Raw genomic sequence first — 17,991 nt, 5'->3', positions numbered from 1 at the left:
CGAGGGAGAGACAGAGAGCCAATATAAACATTGTTCTACTGCCTTTTACAAGAGGGGGAGAGACAGAGAGCTAATAAGCACCTATTGTTTTTTAGCTGAACTCGTTTATTGCCTTGCCCTAAAGCGAACTGTGCTCTCCCTCTCTCCTTTCCTCATCACTCCGTCCTCTCCTTAGCTCACCTCTCTGTCCATTGCTCTCTCTGTCCACCGCTCTACCTCCACTCAATATTAAAGCATTTATGGACTCTCTCTCTCCCATGACATCCCTCCAGCTCTCCCTCCCTCCCTCCTCCCAGAGGAAGGTCAGTCAGTACTTTATTAAAGTCCATCAGGTTTAAACATGCCTGCAGTGCTGCATTGCCATGGAGATCTCAGAGGAGGCCATTTTAAATGAGTTAATCATCACCTTCCAAAACCGCTCAAATGGATTTGATTATGGTGCTATTGATTCAGCCCTGTGTGTGTTGGTTTTACCTGCCTGGGGAAAGGAGGGACAGAGGGAGGAGGAGTTGGCAGAGGGACAGAGGAAATGAAGGAGGGCGGTAATTTCACGTTCCCCTAATCCTAAAATGTTTAGCGCATGTGACGTATCATATCCACCCTCCACCCTCATATCCACCCTCATATCCACCCTCTCTAACCCAATAGGCCCATCCACTAACCAGAGGAATACAGTGTACAGACTTCCCTTCCCTCTAATCAATATCCTTCCAGAGCCTCAAAACAGCCAAGGCTGCAGCCTGCCAACACCCCAAGCAGGAGTAACCGTGGTCCAAGGGCCTGTTAAACCCAGAGGAGCAGTTAGGGACTTCCAGAACCTGGGAGGGGAGCCGAGACAAAATCCTATTGCTCTTCTATCCCTCAAATTGGGGTTAATATACACACATGGACAGAGGACAGCAGCAGGAGTCTGGTAGAGGAAAGGCCCCTACACACACACACACACACACACACACACACACACACACACACACACACACACACACACACACACACACACACACACACACACACACACACACACACACACACACACACACACACACACACACACCACACACACACACACACACACACACACACACACACACACACACACACACACACACACAATACAGACAGCCACAGTGTGCGACGTGACAATAATGGGAGATATCACTGACGCTGCGTGACAGCAGGGCAGCGTGGGCCGAGGAGAAACGAGAACACACACTCACCCCTGTTAAGGTCTTTATGTTATGCAATGCATTCTGGGCTTCAAGGGCAGCTTTCCGTGTGTAAAACGTGACAAAACAGCACCCTGGGAGAAGAGAGAGGGAGAAAGAGACAGAGAGAAGAACATGTTAAGTAACCAAAAAAATAGTTCTTAATTAATTCATACAGTTTTACGTCATCTGCCAAAAGTAGGCTCAAGGAGAAACCAGCTTAGCATTTAAAGAAAACATTCACGATTTTAAAACAATTCACTATTCATGACTTGAGTAACATTACTTCAGAATGACAGAGACATATCAAAGAGAGGGAGAAGGGGAGAAAGATGGAGAAGCAGGAGCCAGTCAGAGAGCCAGTGAGAGAGAGAGAGAGAGGGAGAGGGAGAGAGAAAGAAGGAAAGTCATTATAAATGAAATAGTAATCTCCAGTGTAGGTAGCAGACAGTTCAGCTGTAGACCATTAAGCCACAGTCAGCAGTATAAGGAGCAGAGGAACTGCTGAGTCATGTAGAATCACTGCTTCACACACAATTACAGTTTTCAATTCTTCATTTTCTGAGACGTGTGTGAATGACTAGTCCTACTGTCCATCCATCTCACTTCCGTTATGCTGCACAGGTACCATGTATTTTTAACCCTACACCTTCTGAGAGGAATTGGTAGTATGCATTGCTTTGCAGAGGGGTTGATGATTGCATTCCATTGGAAAGGTGTTTTCATATGGTGTTGTCTGTGTTTGGGATGGTTAAGGTCTTGGCCTAGCATGAAGGGAGTGCACTGTGTATGGGCAGGTTCGAGCTTTTCCCATAGTATATAGCCTGTGTATGGGAGGGGTTAGCCTAGCATTAGCTGTGTGTTGTGATGCCCATGGTGTGGGGCCTGTGTATGGGAGGGATTAGCCTAGCATTAGCTGTGTGTTGTGATACCCATGTGTATGGACAGGTTTGAGCTTCGTATCAGCACTGTGATCCCCATAGCGTAGGGCCTGTGTATGGGATGGTAAGTGTAACAGTAGTGGTGTGTATTGTGATCCCCATAGCGTAGGGCCTGTGTATGGGATGGTAAGTGTAGCAGTAGTGGTGTGTATTGTGATCCCCATAGCGTAGGACCTGTGTATGGGATGGTAAGTGTAACAGTAGTGGTGTGTATTGTGATCCCCATAGCGTAGGGCCTGTGTATGGGATGGTAGGTGTAACAGTAGTGGTGTGTATTGTGATCTCCATAGCGTAGGGCCTGTGTATGGGATGGTAAGTGTAGCAGTAGTGGTGTGTATTGTGATCCCCCATAGCGTAGGGCCTGTGTATGGGATGGTAAGTGTAGCAGTAGTGGTGTGTATTGTGATCCCCATAGCGTAGGGCCTGTGTATGGGATGGTAAGTGTAGCAGTAGTGGTGTATTGTGATTCTCATAGCGTAGGGCATGTGAGGGCTAGCGATGTGGCGTGTGGTTGGCTGTCCCTGTTGGTGTGCTGTCAGGAAGAGGATCAAAGAGCAGAGCATAGTTCTCACACACTAAGGCTGCGTTTAGACATGCAGACCAACTTTTGACCAATCACAGCAGGTCTCTTCACTTCACATCAGGTCTTTTTCGGTGCGTATGTGATTGGTCAAAAGAACAATTAGTGAAAAACGATCAGAATTGGGCTCATGCAAAACACTCACACACAAAACTAGCAGTAGTGTACTCACTACTGTGTTCGAGACCACCTAAAGCCAGACCGATTCAAGACCGAGACCGGAGGAGGGGCGAGACCGAGTCAAGGCCAAGACCGGAGGAGGGGCGAGACCAGTCAAGACCGAGACCGGAGGAGGGGCGAGACCAGTCAAGACCGAGACCGGAGGAGGGGCGAGACCGAGTCAAGACCGAGACCGGAGGAGGGGCGAGACCGAGTCCAGGCCAAGACCGGAGGAGGGACGAGACCAGTCGAGACCGAGACCGGAGGAGGGGCGAGACCGAGTCGAGACCGAGACCGGAGGAGAGGCGAGACCGAGTCAAGACCGAGACGGGGGAGAGGCGAGACCGAGTCAAGACCGAGACCAGAGGAGAGGCGAGACCGAGTCAAGACCGAGACCGGAGGAGGGGCGAGACCGAGTCAAGACCGAGACCGGAGGAGAGGCGAGACCGAGTCAAGACCGAGACCGGAGGAGGGGCGAGACCAGTCAAGACCGAGACCGGAGGAGGGGCGAGACCGAGTCAAGACCGAGACCGGAGGAGAGGAGAGACCGAGTCAAGACCGAGACCGGAGGAGGGGCGAGACCGAGTCAAGACCGAGACCGGAGGAGGGGCGAGACCGATTCAAGACCGAGACCGGAGGAGGGGCGAGACCGAGTCAAGACCGTGACCGGAGGAGGGGCGAGACCGATTCAAGACCGAGACCGGAGGAGGGGCGAGACCGAGTCAAGACCGAGACCGAGTCAAGACCGAGACCGGAGGAGGGGTGAGACCGAGTCAAGACCAGAGGAGGGGCGAGACCGAGTCAAGACCGAGACCGGAGGAGGGGCAAGACTGAGTCAAGACCGAGACCGGAGGAGGGGCGAGACTGAGTCAAGACCAAGACCAGAGGAGGGGCGAGACCGAGTCAAGACCGAGACCGGAGGAGGGGCAAGACTGAGTCAAGACCAAGACCAGAGGAGGGGCGAGACTGAGTCAAGACCAAGACCGGAGGAGGGGTGAGACTGAGTCAAGACCAAGACCAGAGGAGGGGCGAGCCTGAGCCAAGACCAAGACCGGAGGAGGGGTGAGACCAGGATGGTGACAAGGGTTCTGAGACAGAGTCAAGACCGAGACCGGGAGGCAGGACGAGACCGGGAGGGTGACGAGGGGTCTGAGACAGAGTCAAGACCGAGATCGGGAGGGTGACTAGGGGTCTGAGACAGAGTCAAGACCGAGACCAGAAAAATGCAGGTCAAATTAAAGACCATGATTGTAATTTTGTCAAATCGCCACCATAATAAGAGTTCAAAATGTCCAGTATTTCTGTGTTCATATTTCAGAACAATATAGATTCTTTAGACATTAAAAATAGTGAAGAAATGCATGCTGAGGAAAATAGAGCCATTCTACAAATTATTACTAACCCAAATACAGTGGGGAACGATTGGCCTTCAAAGAAGGGATAAGGATTTATAAAATATTGATTATAATAATAATAATAATAATAATAATAATGATGTTCTGATTTAATCTTGTCAGTTTTTGTTGGTAAGGGAAGTGTTAACACTGAGGGTTAACACCAATGAGGATTTTTCTTTGCTGTCTCTGGGGAGATACATCTAGCTAGCTAAGTCAGCCATTGGCTAGGCCATCAGAAGCCAGATAAAGGCACATGCCATTCAACTGTATTAGGGCCAAATTTGTGTGGAGTGACAGTGGAATCAACCAATCACATTTTGACTTAATGGGAGGGACCGTTTTTACAAAATCTACTGCCTTCTTGAAGGCCAGCAGGTGTTATCAAAGAGGATGTTGTTGCTAATTTGTTAGCTTCTCTCTTTTCAAGAATAATGAGCATCATCTGGTGAGTGGAACTGCAGCGTGTTTTCTGTTGTTAGCCATCTCTTTGAAAATAACTTGTGTGTGTGTTAAACATTGTTGCATTTAAAGTGGAACTGACAGCATTTTAGCAACATGACATTTACACCCCCAGGAAGAATATGACACATTTAAAAAATACATTCTGACAAGTGACCACTTAGATATGGTCATTTTCACATTTTCATAAATTCTTAGAATGTTTGACAATTACGTATACTAAGGCATCTGTGAAAATTATATAGCAATATTAAGTGGGAAAGAGGCTGTGCGTTTGGACAATAAATAGACACTGCAGCAAATAAAACCGAATAAAAACATCTGTCTTGTCCAGGACGGGAGTCAACACAGACCGGTGGGCTATAGCCAATCAGAGCCACAGTAGACTTTTATACCAACAAGCCATTTGTCACACAGACCTTCCATCATTCACACTGAACTGGACTGTGTGTTTACAGTCAGTAGGACCTTCCATCATTCACACTGAACTGGACTGTGTGTTTACAGTCAGTAGGACCTTCCATCATTCACACTGAACTGGACTGTGTTTACAGTCAGTAGGACCTTCCATCATTCACACTGAACTGGACTGTGTTTACAGTCAGTAGGACCTTCCATCATTCACACTGAACTGGACTGTGTGTTTACAGTCAGTAGGACCTTCCATCATTCACACTGAACTGGACTGTGTGTTTACAGTCAGTAGGACCTTCCATCATTCACACTGAACTGGACTGTGTGTTTACAGTCAGTAGGACCTTCCATCATTCACACTGAACTGGACTGTGTTTACAGTCAGTAGGACCTTCCATCATTCACACTGAACTGGACTGTGTGTTTACAGTCAGTAGGGCCTTCCATCATTCACTTTGAACTGGACTGTGTGTTTACAGTCAGTAGGACCTTCCATCATTCACACTGAACTGGACTGTGTTTACAGTCAGTAGGACCTTCCATCATTCACACTGAACTGGACTGTGTGTTTACAGTCAGTAGGACCTTCCATCATTCACACTGAACTGGACTGTGTGTTTACAGTCAGTAGGACCTTCCATCATTCACACTGAACTGGACTGTGCGTTTACAGTCAGTAGGACCTTCCATCATTCACACTGAACTGGACTGTGTGTTTACAGTCAGTAGGACCTTCCATCATTCACACTGAACTGGACTGTGTGTTTACAGTCAGTAGGACCTTCCATCATTCACACTGAACTGGACTGTGTTTACAGTCAGTAGGACCTTCCATCATTCACACTGAACTGGACTGTGTTTACAGTCAGTAGGACCTTCCATCATTCACACTGAACTGGACTGTGTGTTTACAGTCAGTAGGACCTTCCATCATTCACACTGAACTGGACTGTGTGTTTACAGTCAGTAGGACCTTCCATCATTCACACTGAACTGGACTGTGTGTTTACAGTCAGTAGGACCTTCCATCATTCACACTGAACTGGACTGTGTGTTTACAGTCAGTAGGACCTTCCATCATTCACACTGAACTGGACTGTGTTTACAGTCAGTAGGACCTTCCATCATTCACACTGAACTGGACTGTGTGTTTACAGTCAGTAGGACCTTCCATCATTCACACTGAACTGGACTGTGTGTTTACAGTCAGTAGGACCTTCCATCATTCACACTGAACTGGACTGTGTGTTTACAGTCAGTAGGACCTTCCATCATTCACACTGAACTGGACTGTGTGTTTACAGTCAGTAGGACCTTCCATCATTCACACTGAACTGGACTGTGTGTTTACAGTCAGTAGGACCTTCCATCATTCACACTGAACTGGACTGTGTGTTTACAGTCAGTAGGACCTTCCATCATTCACACTGAACTGGACTGTGCGTTTACAGTCAGTAGGACCTTCCATCATTCACACTGAACTGGACTGTGTGTTTACAGTCAGTAGGACCTTCCATCATTCACACTGAACTGGACTGTGTGTTTACAGTCAGTAGGACCTTCCATCATTCACACTGAACTGGACTGTGTGTTTACAGTCAGTAGGACCTTCCATCATTCACACTGAACTGGACTGTGTTTACAGTCAGTAGGACCTTCCATCATTCACACTGAACTGGACTGTGTGTTTACAGTCAGTAGGACCTTCCATCATTCACACTGAACTGGACTGTGTGTTTACAGTCAGTAGGACCTTCCATCATTCACACTGAACTGGACTGTGTGTTTACAGTCAGTAGGACCTTCCATCATTCACACTGAACTGGACTGTGTTTACAGTCAGTAGGACCTTCCATCATTCACACTGAACTGGACTGTGTTTACAGTCAGTAGGACCTTCCATCATTCACACTGAACTGGACTGTGTGTTTACAGTCAGTAGGACCTTCCATCATTCACACTGAACTGGACTGTGTGTTTACAGTCAGTAGGACCTTCCATCATTCACACTGAACTGGACTGTGTTTACAGTCAGTAGGACCTTCCATCATTCACACTGAACTGGACTGTGTGTTTACAGTCAGTAGGACCTTCCATCATTCACTTTGAACTGGACTGTGTGTTTACAGTCAGTAGGACCTTCCATCATTCACACTGAACTGGACTGTGTTTACAGTCAGTAGGACCTTCCATCATTCACACTGAACTGGACTGTGTGTTTACAGTCAGTAGGACCTTCCATCATTCACACTGAACTGGACTGTGTTTACAGTCAGTAGGACCTTCCATCATTCACACTGAACTGGACTGTGTGTTTACAGTCAGTAGGACCTTCCATCATTCACACTGAACTGGACTGTGTGTTTACAGTCAGTAGGACCTTCCATCATTCACACTGAACTGGACTGTGTTTACAGTCAGTAGGACCTTCCATCATTCACACTGAACTGGACTGTGTGTTTACAGTCAGTAGGACCTTCCATCATTCACACTGAACTGGACTGTGTGTTTACAGTCAGTAGCAACAGCGTGACTTTAGATCATTAGAACACATTCACCAAATGCCACAAAATACACCTGAATGGATTTCTGCAAATATGTAAACACCACGGGAGTCCTGTTACATTTGGGAACTTTACAGTCCTCTTGATCAAACCACCATGAAAAGGTCTGCTCTCTCCCCTCAGTTATGCACATCAACAACAAGATCAACAACTCATGCAAGCCAGAGCAAGATGAGCTAAAATCTAACCAAGGAACATTAGATAAACCCTCTCAAACCTTTTCAGCTAGTTGGCCGTCAAAATTGCACTGATAAACGATGGGGAATTGTAGCCTCCGAGTACTTCTGCAGCTTGCCTGTCAATTCATGCTTGTCCCAACCAAGCACACACACACACATCAGTAGGGATTAAGAAGTGAGTATACGCCATGCCCCATACAGCTTATACCTGCGTATACCCTGCACTACACCACTGGCCCTTTGTGTTTTCTAAAAAGTCCACACTGTACTAACCTGTCACACACTGAAGACCTATAGGTTCACCACTGTACTAACCTGTCACACACTGAAGACCTATAGGTTCACCACTGTACTAACCTGTCACACACTGAAGACCTATAGGTTCACCACTGTACTAACCTGTCACACACTGAAGGCCTATATGTTCACCACTGTACTAAACTGTCACACACTGAAGACCTATAGGTTCACCACTGTACTAACCTGTCACACACTGAAGACCTATAGGTTCACCACTGTACTAACCTGTCACACACTGAAGACCTATAGGTTCACCACTGTACTAACCTGTCACACACTGAAGACCTATAGGTTCACCACTGTACTAACCTGTCACACACTGGAGACCTATAGGTTCACCACTGTACTAACCTGTCACACACTGAAGACCTATAGGTTCACCACTGTACTAACCTGTCACACACTGGAGACCTATAGGTTCACCACTGTACTAACCTGTCACACACTGAAGGCCTATATGTTCACCACTGTACTAACCTGTCACACACTGAAGACCTATAGGTTCACCACTGTACTAACCTGTCACACACTGAAGACCTTTAGGTTCACCACTGTACTAACCTGTCACACACTGAAGACCTATAGGTTCACCACTGTATTAACCTGTCACACACTGAAGGCCTACAGGTTCACCACTGTACTAACCTGTCACACACTGAAGACCTATAGGTTCACCACTGTACTAACCTGTCACACACTGAAGACCTATAGGTTCACCACTGTACTAACCTGTCACACACTGAAGACCTATAGGTTCACCACTGTACTAACCTGTCACACACTGAAGACCTATAGGTTCACCACTGTACTAACCTGTCACACACTGAAGACCTATAGGTTCACCACTGTACTAACCTGTCACACACTGAAGACCTATAGGTTCACCACTGTACTAACCTGTCACACACTGAAGACCTATAGGTTCACCACTGTACTAACCTGTCACACACTGAAGACCTATAGGTTCACCACTGTACTAACCTGTCACACACTGAAGACCTATAGGTTCATCACTGCAGAAACATGTATATTATAGATATAAAGACTGTTAACATACTGTCTTAATGTTTCCAGAAAGGAGTGTATATATTTGGGCTGGTGAAGCAGTTTTATGTGCTGACTGGAGTTGTTTTTACTCCGCTGGTCTCGGGAAAAAATGACGAGTCCTCACTGTCGGAGACAGATTCAAGACCGAGTACAAATGTATCTGACACCAAGACAAGACCGAGACACTGAATATCTGGTCTGGAGAGCAGTCTGGAGTACTACAACACGGAAGGTACTGTGAATAGCCTCTCTCTCCCTCTCAACATTTATATGAAGGCCAACAAGGCATAGAATACACCACACACGCTACACTAGACATACACACACAGGCATGCACAAAACACACAGAGGAGAAAGAAAATATACACACATACACACATGCAGGCATGCACAAAACACACAGAGTAGAAAGAATATATATATATATATATATATATATACACACACATGCGCATAATGCAGGGAGGGGGAGTAGAGAGCAGCCAGTGAGAGGAATAGAGATTAGTAGAGAGACGGTGTTCATAAATGCTTTATATCTACTGAAGGAGCCTTTTGACTGCACAAAAAACCTGTGCCCTTCTCACACTGTCAATAACAACATCCACAACCACAGGTCCACACCATCACAGTAGACAGAGGGGGGGGGGGGGGTAGAGAGAGGGGAGAGGAAAAATAAAAGGGATGAGAGAAGAGGGGGTGAAGAGGCACGGATGGAAGGAGAGGGGTAAGAGAAGAGAGGACTGGCATGGAGGGAGGGAGGGAGGGAGGGTGAAAAAGAGTGGAACGATTTCGTCAGATTGCAGATTGAGTGCAGCAAACGAGGAACAGAATGTTAGCATGGTTTATTAACAGGGAGGGGATAGAGGGGATAGAGGAGACAGAGCAATAGAGATGGAGAGAGAACTGAACAGCACTAATCTGGTTGTGCAGAGCTAGATGGAGGAGCTGAATGTGAGGGAGGGGGGTTAGAGGGCACTCTACACCAGGTCCCTGCACTCTTCACTGGGGCCCCAGCACCCAGGAAGACCCCCCCCCCCCCTCACCCCCAGCCTCTGACCTACATTAATTAACTCTACTGCTGCAATTACTGACCACACCACCCTCTGGTTAGAGTGGCTACACGGGAGAACACTATACGCTGTGTGTGTGTGTGTGTGTGTGTGTGTGTGTGTGTGTGTGTGTGTGTGTGTGTGTGTGTGTGTGTGTGAGAAATAGATCATACTCAATAAAGCAGGAGAGGAGTGGATTGATAGAGGGGGAAGAGAGTGAGAGAAGGGGGTTGGGAGGTACATTCAGCCACAGTGGCCTGTGTTGAGAAGATTGGATCTTTGACTGGCAATATCTCCTCATGTCCACTGTACCTTCAGACTAGATTAGGACACACTGCACTTTACAAATCCACCACAACTAACTGTGGAGAAACGGCTCCAAATTAAATCCTCAAAAACGCTGTTCCCCGGCTAACCCCAAACACACAGTAGGCTTCCAGCACTGCACACGCCAATACACACATCTCACCCCCCCCCCCCCCCCCCGCCCATTATAAAATCCACCTGCAGTCACTCACTAATTGGACTTGGGTAGACTGCTAACACAGCGAATGTCTTGTTATGGCAATCTAATTGGCTGTGCTGCTTAAGGAAAGAATGAAATAAATCAGTGTTCTGACTCCGGCCGGCCCGGTCTCTACTGAATCCATTAGAGGAGATAATTGTGTTGGAGGCAAAGCGTTGGCCCAGCGTTACCTCAGCGTTGAGGGAGAATGAGGTTGAATTAGATTTGTAAAGGTGAATGTGTGCCATTGGAGAGCTGGATGCTCCTGGATACTACAGTGGGAAACCCCAGAGTGGATGTACATGGAGAGTGGTGATGGACAATCAGATATAGTGAAATATTATTATATTTCAGCATGTGTGTTGCTGATGTGAGGTGTCGTTATTTCAGACCCCATGTCCAGAGAATTGTGCAGTATATACAACTTTCTAATGAAGACATTACACCCATTTTGTGTGTCCTCCATGAGGACAGGCGTGATCATTAAGATTAATGACATAGTATGTCCCCTGCCAACACACACACACACTCACAACTGTGCTGTACACACCCGGCTAGACAACAGATGCAAACAAACCTGGGATGCAAACTGTTGTTGAGAGAGGAGCACTGTCTTTGTTTACCCCTCTGGCCCTCTCTCCTCTCCTCCCTCTCTCATCCCCCTCTCTCAGTGCTAAATCAAATTCTCTCTCGCTCTCTCCACTCATCTGTTTATTGACTCTTAACACATTAAAGCAACAGCAGCCAAACTAAACTGCCCATACTGCACTGGCCAGCGTTCACACAGACACAGCATCCATCAGATAGTCCAGGCCTGGGACCAGGCTCAACTCAGCTAGCAGCTGCCCTTCCTGCAGAACAACCATCTAAAGACGACCACTCAGACGGGAAACACTGTCTACCAACTCACTGATGTAAAATGGATTCATTGCGCCATCTTTTACATGAAAACTGTCGGAAAACATTTTCTAGAAGCATCAGTAACAGTATGTGTAAGGAGGAATGTGTGTATCTACCATTAATGAGAGAGAGAGAGAGAGAGAGAGAGAGAGAGAGAGAGAGAGAGAGAGAGAGAGAGAGAGAGAGAGAATAAAATAAAATAAAATAAAATAAAACTCAACTTCACAAATCCAAATTACTGTAGTAATAGTCAAGAGAGAGCCGCTGACCCGGCCTCTGGATCGCCAGGGGTGACGGAGCACACTCACTCAACCGTCTAACTGAGACCACTCTGAAAATATGGTCATTAATTTAAGCTAAACAGACCGGGGGGAAAGGGGCACATTTTCCTTGACACCAATGAAATGAGAATTGGCTCCAGTGCAACTGTGGAGCCGAGAGGGGCCATTGCGGCTCCACTGTGTGTGAGGGCTCGGACAAGGCCATGTCGCGCTAGAGAGTTCTTATGCAACGACGAGAAAACAACAGCGCCTAAAGCCTGGGAATATACAAGCCTAGACAGAGCTCTATCAAACACTCAATTTCCTGTTCAATCCAATCCTCCATTTTACAGGCCAGACAAAGAGAGAGAGCGAGAGATTGTTGAGTGTTTACAGTCTCAAGGAAGAGAGGAGAGGCTGTTTTCCCTACTTAAAGTAAAGTGTCTATGAGTGACACTCTCCCACACTTTGACTCATCAACCAGAGAAATCAGGACGACTCAAGGGCTTAGCGACAGAGAAAGACAATGGAGGAAGAGAGGAGAGGTTGACGAGAGCAACATATTGGCCTCATCTCCTACGGAAAAACAAAGAGGAAGTGAAGTCATCCAGAGGTCAGGGACACAGACAGAAGAGGAGCTGTGGAGAGATGGATAGGGAGAAAGGGAGAGCGAGAGATACACACAAGCATGAACACACTCAGACTCACACAGCACATGACAGTGAGTTTAGGCCGAATGATTTGATTTAGGTATGTCCCTGTCTCCCCTTGGCAGACTGGTGAATTGCTGTGTCAAGGCTTGTGGAAGCTTGTGACTCAGAAAGAGAGAGCGGGATGGAGAGGGAGATGAGGGAAAAGAGAGAGCAAAACAGAGAGATGCTGTGGGGATGGGGAGGTGAGGGAAAGCTCTTGCTCCTTCTCTTCCATTCTTCCTTTTTATTTCTTGATTTAGTGAAGATAAATAAAATATGACATAAACAGGTGTGTGTCTGCAGTGGCCTTTACCAAAATCTCCTCTCATCCATACATCTTCCATCCGCCTACTCCCACTGTCTCCTCATGCTGCCTGTCATCACAGTGCATTCTGTTGTCTCTCTCTCTCTATCTGTGTGGTTGATGTGTGTCTGCTAATGTGGCAGCAGCATTGTCTCATTGTCGGCTCTGCAGCCTCTTTTGTTTTCTCTCCGACTTGACAAGTTCATCGGGAAAACGCAGATGAGATGAACATGTATATATTAATTGTGTATTGTGTCAAAGACACAGTTTCAGATAAATATCAGTCTGGAATTGATGGATTTTATCCATGTGTACTGTACAGTATGCCTTTGTGTTTATTCCTTACTTTTGCTCTGTAGGATTGCATAAGCTGTGAGTGATCGGCTGAGCATTCTGGCTGTTGTCTGTGTTCGGTCTGTGTGTGTATGACTGTCTCTCCGCCATACCTTTGCTCTGTGGAGGGTTCTGGCTGCGGTCTCGGAGGATGTTGATCTGATAGACAGCCCCGTAGGGCTCAAACAGCTCCTTCAGCTCCTTCTCTGACCAGGAGCGAGGGATCTGGCCCACGAACATCTTGATGGCGTCTGGGTCGGGCTGGTCCGAATGCTCCAGCGCCCCGTTCATCTTCCCGGCCGTGCCGTTACTGAAAAGAGACAACAGGGGGAGCCAGATTACATAACAGATCACAGAAGCTACACCTGACGTGGACGACGTGAAAGTACACAGTGTTGACATTCTAAGGAAGATGGGAAGGAGAGGTCCACTGGGGTAGCAGCTAGCTCAAGGATGGGTTCACTGTGTAACCTGTAACGTTCCGTTTATGTTTGGCTAAAAAATAAATCTAGAATAATCTCCGCACCTTCAAAGTACATCTTGGAGAACATAAATCCAAATTAGACGTCAAGATATCACCTCAGCGGTCGCGAGACACTTTATAGGACAAAATCCGTGTATTAATAAATTGCGTTGCGTCGGGATGGAAGATTCAGCCATCACGTGGAGGAGGTGACATTACTCCAAAGAGAAGCCATGTGGATATATACATTCAATTACCCATCTCCACACGGTTTAAACAAAGAACTAGATTCCACCTCCTTCCTATAAGCCACGTTTAGACTGTTACACACTGTCCATATCAGATTTTGCACATCGTTTATGAGGTTGGCCCCACATATTTCTGAACGGCTGTGCCTGATGTCCATTGTGGTGGGCTATCACATGAATTGATGTGACGCATTTAGGTGAGCGGACACCTGCGGCGATTGATTGGTGAGTTGTTCTTCGTGCCCTCTCCCATCCCTTATAATTCTGTATCTCTTTGTGACTAATATGTATACAAGTAGACCAGAGGGGCCCTGATTGGCAGATGAGGGACAACCCTGATTAGAAGCACCTGCTGCTCATCTTTTGATCTTTACAAATGCTGTTTTGGATGAAAGAACATTTTACCTACACAATGTAGAAGGCTGTAAAGCTGAAATGTCTGTGTACGCTATCCCTGATGCAGTAAAACATTTAAAACCTTGAATAATGAAGTAAGCTTTATGCAACATATATTTTAGTGCGAACCCATTATACCCCTTTGTTCAACTCAAATTGATAAACAGCACAATCCCTAGGAAGGGGAGATCCGTACATACATTTTTTTAATCCACATAACATGATTTCAAGAAAACAGATTCCCTCTGAGCATGTAGATAAAAGGGGACAGCAACACCAGGGAATGTGTGGGTCTGTTTTTTGGATTTGCTATCCTTGTGGGGGCCAGAAGTCCTCACAAGGAATATTAAAACAAGGACAATTTGGACAAGTGGGGACAAGAGGGTCCCCACAATGAAAAAGGGTTAGGTTTAGGGTTAAAATATGGGTTAGAATTAGAATTAGGGGTTAAGGTTAGGGAAAATAGGATTCTGAATGGGAATCAATTGTTTGATCCCCACAAGGATAGTAAAACAAATGTGTGTGTGTGTGTGTGTGTGTGTGTGTGTGTGTGTGTGTGTGTGTGTGTGTGTGTGTGTGTGTGTGTGTGTGTGTGTGTGTGTGTGGTGATGAGCAGAGGGAATGCATGGTGTTAATGCAGGTCTGGCTCACTCTGTAGAAGGGATTTAGTCTGCTGAGTGCTGAGGGCCTGGACTGCATTACAAAACACTACATGACATGGTACCATAACACACACATACCATACACTTACATAAGTTCACGTTTTTAAGTCTCTCTAACCTTTCATTTTTCTGCTTCTTTCTCTCTGCTCAATTAGTCAATGTTGTCACGAATCACATTCAATTGGCCTTGTGTGTATCAAATAAAAACTTGAACCTGGTAAGCTTTTTAAAAAGAGAAAATCAACACTGCAATACCTCAGAAGATAAATGGTGTATGCGACTGCGCAAACACACACACACACACACACACACACACACACACACACACACACACACACACACACACACACACACACACACACACACACACACACACACACACACACACACACACACACACACACACACACACACACACGACTCCCTGAGGGAACAATCTGGGATCACAATGGCTTGTTTTTACATCTTAACGATTTCTCTAAAAACGTCCGCCAGCCTCGAGCAATCAGCACAGTTGCCATTGATCCCAGGGCCAGCTGCATGAATAGGGCTAGAATGTACCAGCACACACACAGTCTCAGTCTCCACTTCAGCCTGCGGTACCACGGAACCAGAGTAAAAACCCAAACTAAACAAGCTGAAGTCAATGTGCTGCTTTATCGCTCTACTTTCACTTTTGTTATTCTCCACAGGAGAAAGGAGAGAGCATTATCTTGAGAGGCAGAAACAAAACAAGCCCAAATCCCTTGCTTGGCTTGCTGACAGCCGTAATACCACTCTATAAAGCTCAGGGAGAGAAGGAGGAAAAGAGGGAATCAAAAAAGAGAAGAAGAGAGAAGGAAGGAGGAGGGGAATAAAAAGAGAGAACGAGGGATGAAGGGAGGGAGAACATACAGACCTTTGAACACGGCCCATCCATCTCTTGCAGAAAGAGCTCAGGCGTTCGGCAGAAACGCCCAATTCTTTAAAGGACTTAAAGGACATGTCAAATAAATGACCAAGCCGGGAGAACGAGGGAACGAGCAAACGAGTGCTAACGGTCCCCACGGCAATCACTCCACTGTAAGCTGGACGATAAATCCCAGCCACAGCGCCGAGGGGACCGGGAAGAAGTTACGGCCCCAATGAACACCAAGCGTTACGCCAACGTTCACACTCATAAAGCAGAGCATTGCTTGAACGTTAGACATTTAAAAACGGGAGATGAACGGCTTCCCTGGCACACAGCACAGCCATGACACCTGCAGTATATCCATCCCTCGACACCCCAGGCTGGAAGCACAACAACAACCCACTAACACACTCTGTGTAAAAGGCTTGTTAGTGTGTGTGTGTGTGAGAGAGTGTGAGAGAGAGAGAGACAATTCCTCATTGTGTGGTTGTTTGAGGCCTGGGAGAGAGAATTAGTCTATAGGGATAAGCCACAATGCCCTTTTGAACCATTCACCCTGCCCATCACTGCCAACATGCCCCATCACACAGCCATGCACAGTCATACAGCTCTATGAATGCTCATAAAGCTTCATGATCTGTTATAAAACGCATACTGCGTGACCGTGTACAGTTGAAGTCAGAAGTTTAGATACACCTTATCCAAATACATTTAAACTCAGTTGTTCACAATTCCTGAAATTTAATCCTAGTAAAAATTCCTAATCTTAGGTCAGTTAGGATCACCACTTTATTTTAATAATGTGAAATGTCAGATTAATAGTAGAGAATGATTTATTTCCGCTTTTATATCTTTTATCACATTCCCAGGGTGTCAGAAGTTTACACATATTCAATTAGTATTTAGTAGCATTGCCTTTAAACTGTTTAACTTGGGTCAAACGTTTCAGATAGCCTTCCACAAGTTACCCACAATAAGTTGGGTGAATTTAGGCCCATTCCTCCTGACAGAGCTGGTGTAACTGAGTCAAGTTTGTAGGCCTCCTTGTCGTACACACTTTTTCAGTTCTGCCCACAAATTTTCTATAGGATGAAGGTCAGGGCTTTGTGATGGCCACTCCAATACCTTGGCTTTGTTGTCCTTAAGCCATTTTGGACAACTTTGGAAGTATGCTTGGGGTCATCGTCCATTTGGAAGACTCATTTGCGACCAAGCTTTAACTTCCTGACTGATGTCTTGAAATGTTACTTCAATATATCCACTTAATTTTTCTGCCTCATAATGCCATCTATTTTGTGAAGTGCACCAGTCCCTCCTGCAGCAAAGCACCCCCACAACATGATGCTGCCACCCCCGTGCTTCACGGTTGGGATGGTGTTCTTCGGCTTGCAAGCCTCCCCCTTTTTCCTCCAAACATAACGATGGTCAATATGGCCAAACAATTCTATTTTTGTTTCATCAGACCAGAGGACATTTCTCCAAAAAGTACGATCTTTGTCCCCATGTGCAGTTGCAAAACGTAGTCTGGCTTTTTTATGGCGGTTTTGGAGCAGTGGCTTCTTCTTTGCTGTCGATATAGGACTCGTTTTACTGTGGATGTAGATACTTTCGTACCCGTTTCCTCCAGCATCTTCACAAGGTCCTTTCTGTTCTGGGATTGACTTGCACTTTTCGCACCAAAGTACGTTCATCTCTAGGAGACAGAACGCGTCTCCTTCCTGAGCGGTATGACGGCTGCGTGGTCCCATGGTGATTATACCTGCATACTATTGTTTGTACAGATGAACGTGGTACCTTCAGGCATTTGGAAATTGCTCCCAAGGATGAACCAGACTTGTGGAGGTCAACTATTTTTTTATTTTCTTAGGTCTTGGCTGATTTCTTTTGATTTTCCCATGATGTCAAGCAAAGAGGCACTGAGTTTGAAGGTAGGCCTTGAAATACATCCACAGGTACACCTCCAATTGGCTCAAATGATGTCAATTAGCCTATCAGAAGCTTCTAAAGCAATGACATCATTTTCTGGAATTTTCCAAGCTGTT

At 46.2% G+C, this 17,991-nt stretch overlaps 1 protein-coding gene across 24 annotated transcripts in view; it reads right to left on the bottom strand.

Annotated features, from left to right (window-relative positions):
* LOC106576215 (CUGBP Elav-like family member 2) overlaps positions 1-17,991 on the bottom strand; it is a 291,724-nt gene that overhangs the window by 50,241 nt on the left and 223,492 nt on the right. For all 24 annotated transcript variants that reach the window (XM_082963896.1, XM_082963894.1, XM_082963892.1 and 21 more), the window contains 2 exons: positions 13,402-13,598; positions 1,218-1,300 (listed from right to left, as the gene is read on the bottom strand). In XM_082963896.1, coding sequence (XP_082820022.1) covers positions 1,218-1,300; positions 13,402-13,598 — 280 coding nt within the window. The remainder of the gene's footprint in view (positions 1-1,217; positions 1,301-13,401; positions 13,599-17,991) is intronic.

Source organism: Salmo salar, chromosome 17 (genome assembly GCF_965601325.2).
Source record: "Salmo salar chromosome 17, fSalSal1, whole genome shotgun sequence".
Lineage (NCBI taxonomy): Eukaryota > Metazoa > Chordata > Actinopteri > Salmoniformes > Salmonidae > Salmo > Salmo salar.
This window is presented reverse-complemented; position numbering and strand designations above follow the sequence as displayed.